The sequence below is a fragment of the Arachis hypogaea genome, chromosome 11 (assembly GCF_003086295.3).
Source record: "Arachis hypogaea cultivar Tifrunner chromosome 11, arahy.Tifrunner.gnm2.J5K5, whole genome shotgun sequence".
NCBI classification, from domain to species: Eukaryota; Viridiplantae; Streptophyta; class Magnoliopsida; order Fabales; family Fabaceae; genus Arachis; species Arachis hypogaea.
Window position 1 is genome coordinate 7,112,827 of NC_092046.1, and position 14,183 is coordinate 7,127,009.

Genomic DNA, 14,183 nt, shown 5'->3' on the forward strand with positions numbered 1-14,183 from the left:
GTTACCTGCAGTATTTGTAACCTTCTTGTGCTTGTCTTTATCTGTTTATCTGTCTGTGAAATGCATGATGGAGTTGGAGGTATGGAGGAATGGCAGAATGGGATTTAGATTTAAGGTTAAGTTAAGTTATGTTTAAATATCCTTAGAAAACCACCTTTTATGGCTTCTGTTTAATACTTTAAGCTCTATAATCTGAGTGTCGGCGTTCTAGGATTGCCTCTGGCATTCCCAGGACCTTATATATTATGTGTGTGACACCTTTACCATACTGAGAACCTCCGGTTCTCATTCCATACTATGTTGTTGTTTTTCAGATGCAGGTCAGGAGCCGTCTTGTTAGGCGTCTGAACTCTTAAAGTGGAGGGGTTACTGGATAGTGTTGTTGTATAGTTTTGTTGTACAGTGATGTATATATATGTACTTAGCTTTCTCTCCACATAACTTGTCCTTTTTGGTCCTCTTAGAGGTTTATGGAGAGGCAGGATTGTGTATATGTACTTTTGGATTTTGGATATGTATGTATATATGTGTAGATATTCTCCGGCCAGTCTTGACTTCGCAGGCTGAGTTAGGAGCTTGTTATTTTGTATCTTTGGCACTCTATTCCTACTTCTATTATCATATGTTCAATAGTTATGGTTTCTTTAGCATGCAAGTTAACTCGTTCTTTGAGCGTTGCGCTTTTATTTCGCGATTTTTATTTCCTCTATTTTTCAAGGCTCCTAGCATATTATAATTCTGCTATTATATGTACTCATTTTATTTTAGAGGTCGTAATACCACACTACCTCTGTCTTACGACTTAAGCGTAAAGCTTAGTGTGGTAGGGTGTTACAATACTATTTTAGTAGTTACTCCTATTTTATATGATACACTAGTTGTTAGGTGGTGTTAAATATTACATATAGCCTACAAGAAAATGAAGAGTTACATGTAAGATTAAACATAAAACCATGTCATTTTATATGATTCAATTTTATTTTTAGAGTGAACTATCAATTTTGTCTCTGAATGATCAGGACAGCAACAAAAATAACTTTTACTTTTGTTAATGACAAAAAGATTTCATTACATAAGAATGAACTCATATATATTTGTTTAGATTATATTTGCCGAGATTATCTGCATGGGGAATTATTATTTGGTTTAATTATTCTCTCGGTCCTTATAGTTTTATTGAATTTTCAATCAGGTCCCTATACATTTTTTCTTTTCGATTGAGTCCCTATACGATATCAGATTTTGTAATTAAGTTCCTGCTGTGACAAAGACGCTGGAATTAACAAAATATTATGTTAAAGAAAATGAATATGCCTAACATTTGACTGAGTATTATGTATAGTTTAACATAATATTCTGTTAATTTCAACATTTTTATCACGATAAGAACTTAATTATAAAATCTGATATGGTATAAGGACTTACACTACAAGAAAGACGCTGAGAACCGTCGGATTTAGCATCTACGGTTACCGGTGGAGTTAGCGGCGGATTTTGCATCGGATACAAGGTAGCTTAGATTTTCTAAAAGGAAAAGTATAGGGTACTAACATATTATCTGTCAACTTATGCCAACTCTTATTTATAATTGTGTTTCATGGAAGTGTATTCGTGGATGTGTCTAATAATTAATATATTTTAAATACATATATAAAAAGACACATCCAGAAAATATATCTATAAAGATACTTCTATTAAACACAGTTATAAAAAAGACATTTTTATTAGACACATCCACGAACACACTTCCATGAAACACAATTATAGATAAGAGTTGGCAGAAGTTGGCAGATATGCTGTTGGTAACGTAGCGGAACCATTTCTAAAAATGTTTACCGTCAGATTCTATATTCCGACGATAAATCCGACGTTGATTAGGGGCGCGAAATATGATTTTGTTGGCGCCACAGTTACCGGCGAATTTACTGTCGATTTTAGCCAACAATAAATCGATTTAATGAAATGCTGCGTTTCACCTACTCCGACGGTAAATTCGACGGTAAATTAGTTTAAAATTCAAATGTGAACCCCTCCTCCCTCACTTGTCCGAGTTCTCTCTCTCTCCTATGGCACTCTCTCTCCTCTCGTGCTCCGCCATCGGAGGAGGTGTTGTCGGCGTTGCCGTCACCTGCCGGAGCCTCTGGTGCCACCGCCGCTGGACATTGTTGCCGCTAGAGCTGTCGATCACTACTGGGGACGTTGGGAATGCCGCCGTTGTTCTTAGTGGCCACTGCCGTCGGTGTCGCCGTTACTACTGGTACCACCACTGCTCTAGCATTCTGCAGCCAACATCAAAGGTAAGTTTGGTATAGTTTTTTTAATTTTATTAAGATTTTTATGTGAGTTTAGAGTTTTTTTTGTTAAATAGTTTATAAAATTATTGATTAAATAAATTTGTAATTAGAATTTGGTATAATTTTTTTTATTATTTTTCATATTTTTTTGTGACTTTAGGTATTTGTATTTCACTAAATTGTTGACTAAATGATGGTAATGAAATTTGTGGTTAAGGTTTGATAAATAGTAGAATCTGTAAAAAAAAAAAGGACTACATAGCTGCAGCCGAAGAATAAATTTTTTATGTTTATTTTCACAATTTTTTTGGTTTCTACTTTTTAAAAATAAAACACATAAATTTTTGAATACAGAAATTTGTGGATGAAAAAATAGAAATTCTATGTTTTTTTTAATAAACACAAATTTTAAAAGAAGAGAAGAGAAAAAAGACAAAAAAATAGATTTCTAATTTTATTAAAATATAATTTCATATTTAGTTAAAAAAAAAGGACTTATTCACTTAGTAGTTAGTACTATTTTAGGACCTCCATCTTATATCAGTTATATTTATTTATTTAATTATTTTCTGGGGATAAGATTATTAATGTCGGAAAAAGAAGCCGCGCGTGTATGTGTATATATAACTACATATAATATCAAGCGGTAAGTAGAAGATTCTCTTAATATTCCATATTCTGCCCCCAAGCACCTACCATAAAGCATAATGCATGTCATTTCTTGATATGTTTTTGCAAGCCACCTACTTCTGATCAAGACTTAACATGAGGACTTTCTATTAAAGGTGCGCCGTTCGTCAACCTTCTAGCTGTTAATCTGTCTTCATAAATTCCATTATGTTTATGATCAATGAGTTTGTTATTCATATTCAACTTCTATAGAACTTTTATACTTTATTAGACTTCAATTAACTCAAGAAGTTAACTTAGAAAGGATTACTCCTCTCATTTTCAAGACTTGGATTTTTGGAGTTTGAAATCTGTAGTATGAATATTTAGGGACGGCCCAAAACAACGAAAAGAAAATTAGAAGCTAGTGTGAATCTAGAGATTAACTCAGCTGAGGTTTTAGTTCAAATGATAAATCATGTATCTTTTAAACTTGACGAAGACCAAGTAATGGATATGAACTCTGTGTTAGATGTGTGAGTGTATAATGTGAGTGAGTTTATGCTTTTATGGTATAATGTCTAAAATTGGGGATTGTCCAATTCATCTGACACATTTTATATTTATTATTTTTTAAAATAAATTTATTCACTCCTTTTTTATTTTCTTCACATAAAACTTGTTCGTCATAAAATTATCCCTAATCTAAATCTGTTATGTTACATTGAATGTGAGCAAACACTTATAATTCATCTTTGCATTTTGGTGCAAATTATTAATTAGAAGGAAAACAAAAATATGCATTCAAATGGAAAATGGTCTTTTATCTTATTTTGAGGGGCGTAGTCTATCTTCTTTGCCATTATAGTTGTTTATTTATTGGGAGACAGTGGGTTGAAATTTCTTAGCTTAGATTCCAAGGATCTTCTTTCTTCTTTATATATATAATATTGAGTCTAATATATTGTTAAGGGGCTCTTTCTTCGGTTGGAAAGAGTATTAGGGTGCTTGAAGCTCCAGGAATATTTTAGGGATTATGAAAAACATAGGGGACTCTTTTTATAATAAATTTTCTTTTAAAAAATCCCCTACAAATGGTATATTTTACTCGAATTTAATTTTGATTTACTATCATTGTAAAGTAGTTTTACACGTGTATCCAATTACGTAACGCCACATCAATAAAAGTAATTATTCAAAAGAACGAATATAATTGTACGATTTTGTAAAATGTTTAAGTGCATCAAAATTAAATTTTATTTTACCCTCGGCTAATTTCAACTTAAAGAATATAAATGGTGAAAATAGAAAAGACTTTGTTAACCAATACACAAGAATAAGGTTTTTGATAACGAAAACCTTTCATTTTCTAATATTGGTTGCTCAAAAACCTTTATTCAGAAGTTTTCATTTTGAAAATCTTAACAAGTGCTCTTAATAAAATCCAATGAAAAAAAATCCACTTCCTCAGTTCTTCTCATGATGCTACTTGTATTAATAATACACAAGTTCTGCTTTCTTGTATCTATTAACCATAATCAATACATTTTCACCTTCATACCAAACTCAGAAACTCAATACAACAATATCAAGTATCATCAAACAATCTGAATTCATGAAGGTATGTGTTTTTTATACAATGTACAATTTTTTCTCATAGTTTATCTATGAAGAATAAGATATATTTACAAGAAAAGGGAAAAAAAAAATCATCCTCTGAGCTAAAGAATTATATTAATCAATTCAAATCTTGCGGAACAAATTCAAACAATCTACTTTTGTGCATATGTTAAATAACAATCAAGTCTTCATGTCCTTTGAAAAATGGAAGGATCATTTCTTCAGAATCCTTTCCATGCATCAAGAACTTCATGGAAGACTTCAGCAATCAAATCCCTATCTGCATTTTGCATAAAGCAATTGAAATCATCGCGAATTTCGAATACCTTACCAAATTTCACAAGATATCTAATACAGCTCATCTTCAGTTTCATCAGCCGATACAGCGACGCATTCTGGAGCCTCTCGAGGACATTTTTCGTGTCAATGTCTTCTAGAAGACTCTCATGACATGCCTCTCTCAAGTCAGATATGTCATATTTATCAGCAGCATGTAGAAGGGCTAATCTATGCATCAAAAACTCGTCATTCTTAATGATCCCATAGAGATAATTTAGAAGTGCCTGGCAAGCTTCAATCGACATGTCTTGGATGTTGACAGTTGACAGCTCTTTCTCCTTGAGATCATGCGAAAACATGCTGCAAAACACAGGCGACTGGGCAGCCAGAACTGCCCTGTGAGCTCCTATGCTTCCGTCCGAAGCATTGATGGTTATGTCTGTGTGAATCCCTTCTGTTAGCATTTTACCCAGAGTCTCAAGCGCCGTCGCATTTGATCTTTGCTGAGTAAAACCCGCAGCCCAAATAGAACAAGGTTCCTCACCCTGGATTCGATAAGAATGATGCAGGTAATAAGGTAAAATATGATTTGAAATTGAAATTATACTGTTAAATTAACACTATTTATACTAATATACCTTATACTAACATGTACACTACTTAGTATACTACTCTCAAATTGGTAACTATCACTTAGTATACTAACATGGTACAAAATTTGTATCCAAATACATTACTATAAGGCTATGTACATTAAATTAAGTAATTAATACTATGGAGGTAATCACAGGGTACGTACGTTTGGGGATGCAGTCTTCAAATCAAGGAACTCAACGTCGATAATGAATTTCCCAGTTAGTGGAACCTCAATTGCCCAAACAAAGTCCTCGTTGCTCTTTATCAGCTTATCTCTTATCTCTGCATCATGGTGAAAAATCAGTCAATTTTAGATGCAAAATAAATACATTAATTTTTGTTATATATATAAAAAGGCTAAAGTACAATTATTTTGAAAGGGTGGGAGTATTCAAATGTAATCTAAGGTATTTTGGTTTTCCACAGTATTTTTTGTCTCGACACACTAAAAACTAAATCATCATGGATCAAAACTCTATTTAAGAGTATTATATCATGGAATTTGTAATAAGAACAACTCCATGCAACTACATGACAGAATCAAATATTGATAATTTTCTATGAAAACAAATAAAATAAAATCTGAATAAAGAAAATTACAAAAGAAAAAATATTTCCGTTACCTGGATGAGTGAGGGACTTGCGATCTCCAACAGAACTAACCACCCTAATGATGAAGGACGCAATCGGGGGGTTATCTCGTGTTAGATTCGAAATTTCTGGATACAATTTAACAAACAAAACCCTGTTCTTCTCCACAGACAAATGCCTTCATTTCCATAATCCAAAAAAAAAAAAAACACACACACACACAATCAAAATCCAAAAGCACAGTACATATTGAAGGCTTTGCGGGCACAAGTAAGTGTAACTAACTCAACTAACTTTTACCAGTTCCATTTTCCGATCTTGAAAGGATCGGATTTGCGGTAAGTGCAAGAGGCCAAGTTGTCGATTCGCCATTGAGCAAGGCGGGAGGTGGTGTCGACCTTGTAAGCAGAATCGCTCATCCTGTCAGCGAAGGCCAGTGCCGTTGTGATTTCATGGATGCAATCCAAGATTCCTTCCAACAACAACTCTCCGTGCTTTCCCAGGTTGATCAATATTTCTCTTCCTCCTGTAACTGTTATACTCACTCTTCATATGAATCAATCCTTAATCTTTTCTCTTTTCTTCTTTCTTCCCCCTGTTTTTTCTCACTCTCTCTCTCTCTTCACTACTACTTAACAACTACTTTATTTTTTCTTTTCTTTTTGTTTTTTTTTTTATTTCTAATGATAAAGAAATGTGAAGGAACAGAAATATAATACTCAATTGGTTTCGGACACGCAAGGATTTTAATTAAGCTGTTGCTTTACTCTTTTTGATATTATTACATGGTGAGCTTTTTTTTTTCTGCATTGACAAAAAAGAAAAAATTATAAATTAAATCAATTTTTATTATAAAAATATGCAAGTATATATTTTTTATAATTGTAAAAAAATGTTCTGTTTTTTTTGGTTTACTATTTTGAATTGAGTTTACGTGAATGAATGAAATGAATTAGATATTTTACTGTGAACTTTTTTAATAATATTTTTTTATATAAATAAATTTAAATAGTTCTTGTTACTAGCTACTTGAATTAGTGATCAACAAACAGGTGAATATAATTAAATGAGAATATGAATAAATTCACTTAAAAACACTAGAAATGATGAAATCCTGATGTAAAAAAGAGCAAAAGGTGGGTGATTTTGTTGGCTTACCCAGCAGTTTTGATTGGTATGGGATGGTGATATTTGATGACAAAAAAGTGTCTTGATTGGATTGTTTTGGTTATGGAAAGTCTTATATTTAAGGGCTTATATTAGAAATTTAGAACATTAATGTGAAAAAAAGCATGGGATATGATGCATACGTGTTAGGTGATGTGTGGAGTATGAATGATCCTAATTTTGTTGTGCTTGGAAGGGAAAAGAATTTCTTTTTTTAATTTTTGGTGCTTTGAAGCAAAGTATATGTTCCTTGAAATTTTGACTAACTTCCTAAACTTCCTTCATTCTTGGATTGTAGAAGCAATATACTCATTAAAAAAAAAAAAGAATAAGTAAAATATTTTTTTAAATGCCTTTTTTTATTGAATTTAATTTTAATATATAATCACATTTGTTTTTTTATGATCATAGTCAATAAAATAATAATTATTTTTAATTATGTGACATTATGTGATTGAATATACGTGTAAAGTTATTTATACAGATAATGTATTAAAATTAATTTTTTTTATTTACCACTTAATTATATTAAAGAAGGAGTATAGATTATTTATGCTCAGTTAAATCTAAATTTTCTATTTTATAATAATAACATGATGAATATTCAACAGAGAAATTTCACCAAAACATTTCTTATTAGAAAAATACATGTGTATTAATTTATGAGGTTGCCCAAAGATTACCGTCTTTGATTCTCTTTCCAGGTGTCCAAGGTTTTGTTATTTAAATACGTGTGACTCTTGACCTGCTTGATTGATGCAGGAAATGAAATTTTCAAATTTTTATTTAATATTTTAAAAATGTAATTTTTTATTATATAATATTTGTTTTTACATTTTTTCATTTAATTTTATTTTAAAATAAATAATGAGAGACTGACTTTACAACATCAATTAAGAGAAAAATTAAAATAACTCATTCCCCTTGATGCATTGATTAAAGAAGAAAAATGTTAAATCTTTTTCACAATATTTATTTTTAATATTTTCCCCTTTTTCCCTAATTATTTGATAGTGTTTTTCTTCTGATGATATGGCATCCTTAGTTTCTATACCCTTCTGCATCACTTTCATATAATAGATGAGTTGCAATTTATCTTCTAAGCAAATGGGCCAGGATAAAATCTGCTCTTGCAAGTGGACCAATAATATAATTTCACTTGCAACTTGACCAAGGTTAATCAATTTTTGGTTATACCTGTATTGTTAAACTGAAGTTGATTTTATGCTTTTCTCTTTAAAAGAATTTTTTTTTTCTTTCTAAGTGCATCTAGGTTTCATTCTTCGTCTAAGCACTCCTAATAATCCTAGGTAGGTAGTGTGAGTTTAATCATGACTTAAGGGGAGGTTTTAATTTGCAAGCAATATAGCATATACAAAGTGCGTTATCATAGCTACCATTCATATCAAATTTCAATTATTTGTGCATTATTTTAGGACTTCGTCAATGGTAGGTGATTATTAAGTAACCCGATTGCTTAGCTTTGCTTCCCCTCGTATCCAAAAGTTGATGCAATTCATCTTGATGATTACTCCACATCTAGTAGGGGAAAAAAAGGTTAAATTGTTGTCTTTTAATTATCAACATACATATATAATGTTACATTAAAATACAGAAAATGGGACATGGTGTATGTTGAGGTTGATTGATTGAGAAGGGTGGAATCTTGCTTAAGATTCAATTGCTTTTTTCTTCCATGAAAACTCCAATCCGAACCAAACTTAATTTTCCCTTCACCAACAAAATAGACAACTTGGTTGGAAGGTATATGGTATGGTGAAAAAAGAAAAATATTGAGAGGAGATGGAAACTTTTCATCCATTCTGTGTTATTGGAAGTTCTGTTTTATATATATATGGTCAAATTGGCCACATAACATCAAGGGGATAGGTTGGCTACCATTCAATTTGCCCATCAATAACCTTATCTTTTCTTTCACTCTCTAATTTATTTTAAAGTAAAATATATTTTTTGTTTTTAAAATTTATCAAAAATTTTAAAAATATTCTTAAATTTTATTTTATTTTAATTTTGTTTCTAAAATTTTTTATTTAAAACAAATATACTCATAATAGTTAAATTTTCAAAAAATTTAGATGTAATCTAATAATAATACATGACAATTGTTTGATTTATTTGTATTGAAAGTTGTTTTTGTAAAATTGTTAATAAATTGTTCTAATTCTTTAAAAAAATTTTAAAGATAAATATATTTTATTTTTTATTTTATATTAAAAAATAGTTTAATTGTTTTTACATGAACACCAAATTAGATATTTATATTTGTACAGTTGTAAATAATCAATAATTCAATGATATTATTTACCGATATATGTAGTAATACGTATATTTGTGTACAATTTTTTACGTTGACATTGAACAAAAAAAAAAATATTTTTTAATTTAAAAAAAAATCTGTTTATCCTACATCAACAAATAATGGGAGACAAGTAACATTAGAATCTCACTATATCCAAGGCATGCTTAAATGTTTCTTGTTGGTTTGCTTCCTCTGTAACATAGACAACCAATAATGTAATAAAAATATATATATAAAAAAAACTGTCATAAAGTAATCTTGTAGAGTTAAATACTAAATCAAACGATCATATTACGACAAAATTATTTATAAAAAGATTGTTATATCACAAAAAGTATTTGCATTTTAGAAAAAGTAGTATCAAACATAAACCAAGCTTTTTGAGTAAAATATATTGTGAAAATTTGTATGGAATTGTTTTTATATAAAATTGTTAGTTTAGAATGTTAAATGATTTAATATATTTGATTAAAATTATTATTAAATAATTTTAAATTATTAACTTCACACAAAAACAATTTGCATACGAATCTTTGTTTAAAATATATTTTCTTACAGTTAACTTAATTACCTACATTTTTTTTGTTTAATTTTAGTATTTTAGCACTTTGATTTTGATTCATTAAAAAAAAAATTACCTACATTTGAAATACTAGGGTTAAATATTTTTTTCGTCCTTAAGGTCTTGGGTCAAAATCAAAATTTTTCCTGACTTTTTTTTCGTATTAAAATCATCATCAACGTTACAAAACGTTATAAAATCGTCATTTTGTCTATAAACGATATTTTTTGAATAATTTTACCCTTAAACAAAAATTAAAAAAAAAAAACCCCTTCTTACCCTCACCACTAACTTCTCTACATCATCATCGCTATGCATCTCTCTTCCTCTCCCTCTCTCTTTTCTCATCGCCATCACCATTGCCACCATAACAATCACACATTCTTTCTTTCTAAATCACTATCATCCAGCCACAAACTAAATTCAGCAACAGCAACAACCAAGTTTAGTAATTTCAGTAAATTTAGCAATAACAACAACAAAATGAATCAACAGTAACAGCAACATCTATAAAATAAATGAACAAAAATTTTATATTTAACAACAATTTAGCAATCATCAATCGCAACTTCAGATTCAAAATCAGCAACAACAGAAATTTAAAAAAAGTTAAAAAAAAAAGAAACGATGGCTATGTTTTTCAAAAATTAAAAGAAATATAAAAAAAGAAGAACGAACAGAGAAGGAAGAAAGTGATGGTGCGGGAACCTACTGCCATCAACCTCTGGCCGCCGTTGCCTTCAGTGCGCCGCTTCTACCCTCCTTCTTCCTCCCTTTCTTTTCTTCTTCCTCTTCATTCCAACTGCCACCCATCGTCGCCGTCTGTCGAAAGCTAGAAGCCACTACAAGCGCCGGCTCTCTCTTTTCCAGAACTCGATCCCAAACCTGCACCCTCCGATCTCCCGAAACTGCCGCCCACTACCTTCGATTTCTGGACAAGGATGAATTCGAAGGCCTCCCATCGAACACCCCTCCTCCTATCACAATGCTTCCCACTCCAATTCCACTTTCCCTCTCACCCATCCCGATGCCATCTCGAATCAGATGGTGATAATCGCTCTGATGCAGAACTGCTGCAGTGCTTCGTCGTCTCCCCCAAAGAGAACGAACCAAAAACAAAATCCTTCTTCTCAGTCCTTTCTCTCACTTATCCAAATTTCAGAGGAAAAAAAATAAAAATAAAATTTTTTTGCATAATCATGCTCCCATTCAGACCTAGATCGAGTTTCTTCAGCTGCTGAATCCTGTTCCATCAAAGTTACAATCTTTTATGCGTTTCTGAATCATGGAGAGTGAAGGGAAGGAAAAGTTTGGTTTTGATGATTTGGTGAGGGAGAGCAGGAGTCTGGAGAAAGAAAGAGAGAAATAGGCTTGGTGATAATGATGAAGGGGGTTGGGGGTTAGTGGGGAGGGGAAGGGGTTTTTTAAGGGCAAAATCATCTGAAAAAGATTGTTTATGGACAAAAGGACGATTTTATAATGTTTTGTAACATTGAGGATGATTTTAATACGAAAAAAGATCTGGGGCGATTTTGATTTTGACCAAAGACCTTACGGCCCGTTTGGTTGGTGTCCATGTCCATCAGAGACATGGACACAATGACACATGTATATTATTTGTCTAACGAGACACAAAATTATCATAGACACGGTGACACACACATGGACACAAAATACATATTTTTAGTGTCTCACCTTTAACCTGTGACACACATTTGAAACACAGACACTTTTTTTATTTCCACTTTTATCCTCATTATCTCTCTTTATTTTCATTTATACCCTTCTCCTTTTAACCCTAATCTACTTCTTTTTCTCTTCTTTCCTACCTCCTTCTTCACTGCCTCCTTTCTTCCTCCATGCCTCCCAACCCAACCGTAGCCTCACCTTCTCTGTCCCTCTCCACTGCCTCCATTCCTTTATCCTTTTTTGCCGCCTCTCCTCCTCCTCCTCCTCCTCCTCCTCCTCCTCCTCCTTCACCGCCTCTCCTCATCTTCCATATCTCCACTGCCTCAACTCTTCTCTCCCTCCCTTGCTCCCTCATCTTTGAGCATTCCTCCGCTTAGATTCGTCGTCGCCTCTGCTTTGCATTTGCCTTTGCCAAATCCACCGCCACCGCCTTTGTCACACCTCCCTCTCCCTCTCTCAATCTACCTCATAGATCTACCTTCGTCTCTCCGCCTCTTTCAGTTTCGACTCCGCTTCTCTTCTACAATTCCTTCGTCTGTCTTTCTCATTGTCAGATCCATCTAGTTCTCTGTTTTATTTTTTAATTTCATATATTATTTATTTATTTATTTATTATTTAGATGTTGATTGAAAATTGTGGTTATATATTAAATTGGATTGGATCTGAATTTTTAATTTATTCTGTGTTTGCTATTATTAATAGTCGTAATTTGTATTAAAATGGTCGTAGAGAGGTGGTTATGGTGGTTTTAATGGTGGTAATTTGAACTGAAATAATGGTAAAGAGGTGGTGTTGATGGTTTGTGGCAGGGATAACATTGTCATTTTGTTAGAATGATAAATTGCAAGTAGTGTTATGTCCGTGAGTACCAAACAAGTTCTCAAATTTTATGTCTCATTGTGTCTATGTCATTTTGTATCTTTGTGTTTGTGTTTTATTTATCTCTACCCACTAACCAAACGAAGCCTTAAAGACGAAAAAAGTACTTAACCCAAATACTAAAGAATGGTAAATCACACAAAATACACCTGAATAATTTTGTTATCGAGAAAAAGTCCTCAAATAATTTTAAAACGTGACAAAAATACCCAACATTAAATATGTATTCTCAAAAAATATTTTAGAGATTAAATTTTGATGCAATTTTTTTACAAACATGATTAGAAAAATGAGATATTTTATCTATAAAATTTGATAATTTTTCACTAAATATATATTTTTTTTGTAATTTTTTTGTCAACAATCAATAATACGTTTTGTTCTTGTGTACATAACCTGGACGTAACTTGGTGTCTGAGAATCAACACCGAGTTGTTTCCTTCAACGTCGAGTTATAGACTTGAAAAATCCGAGCTTGCATCTAGAGAGATATCATGTCTTGGGAGAGTATGAACAAAGGGAGAGTGTACCTACAAAAGGCACTCCGATACTTAAATTAGTATTGTGTATTTAGTATATCCAAAGAAAAGTAGTTTACCTTCTTTATATAGGAAGAAGTGTTTTTTTCGTTTTATTGGTTGTGATTATGCGCATTAAAAGGAAATCACATTGTATTCGGCCGTTATAATACTCGGCTAGGCGTTTTGTTATAATCTGTGTCATTAGGACGAGTTATGGCTCATTAAGCTGATTTGTAACGTATAACGCCGAGTTATATATTCGGATTGTAACTGTCATATCACTTTTAAAATTAAAAAAATACCGAGATCAATTTTTTATCTTATTTTTTGTGTGTAATAGTTATTTAAATATCCCTACAAAGTTTTGGATCAAATATATAAGTGGTTTATCAAATACAAAAGTTATTTGTCACTTATAAAGAAAACAATATTCTTTTTGGACATTTTTGTAGAATTTTTAAATTGTTTGAGAGTATTTTTGTTGATAACAAAATTCAGATGTATTTTTGTCGACGAAAAAATTATTTGGATGTGATCCGTCACTAGAGGTGGCAACACTACCCGAACCCGTGGGTACCCACCCCGCCCCTACCCGTTCGAGGCGAATTTTAACGGGGCGGGGTGGGCGGGATTGGGTTTAGGTTAAACCCGCCCCAGTATATATATATATATATATATATATATATATATATATATATATATATATATATATATATATATATATATATTTTAATATATAATATATGTAACATATATAAAATAATTAGTAAAATGATTAATAATATTATATCATATTTAAATTTTTACTTTAATTTATGTTATGTATGTAAATGGTGGTTATATAATTTTTAAAATTTAATTTTATTTGTTGGATTTAATAATTATAGGGGCAAGTAGGGACGGAGTGGGTTAAGGTTTAACATTTTACTACCCGCGGGTAGGGTGGGGCGGGTTTGATGCGGGTTTTTTTGTAAGGCGGGGCGGGATCGGGTAGAGCAAAAACTCGCCCTTACCC

At 31.8% G+C, this 14,183-nt stretch overlaps 1 protein-coding gene across 1 annotated transcript; it reads right to left on the reverse strand.

Moving 5' to 3' along the window:
• Positions 1 to 4,374: 4,374 nt before the first annotated feature.
• On the reverse strand, positions 4,375 to 7,308 carry LOC112720096 (BTB/POZ domain-containing protein At1g55760). The gene is made up of 5 exons (XM_025770915.3): positions 7,188 to 7,308; positions 6,330 to 6,833; positions 6,062 to 6,207; positions 5,602 to 5,720; positions 4,375 to 5,347 (listed from the first exon to the last, which is right to left on the reverse strand). The coding sequence occupies exons 2-5, from the start codon at positions 6,446 to 6,448 to the stop codon at positions 4,745 to 4,747; spliced, it is 987 nt and encodes a 328-aa protein (XP_025626700.1). The 5' UTR covers positions 6,449 to 6,833; positions 7,188 to 7,308; the 3' UTR covers positions 4,375 to 4,744.
• Between the last annotated feature and the right edge of the window lie 6,875 nt (positions 7,309 to 14,183).

Coding starts and splice junctions, on each gene's coding strand:
- LOC112720096 (XM_025770915.3), bottom strand. CDS start 6,448: ATGAGCGATTCTGCTTACAAGGTCGACACCACCTCCCGCCTTGCTCAA. Junction 6,208..6,329: donor AAGATCGGAAAATGGAACTG/GTAAAAGTTAGT, acceptor ATGGAAATGAAG/GCATTTGTCTGTGGAGAAGA. Junction 5,348..5,601: donor TGAAGACTGCATCCCCAAAC/GTACGTACCCTG, acceptor TATCGAATCCAG/GGTGAGGAACCTTGTTCTAT.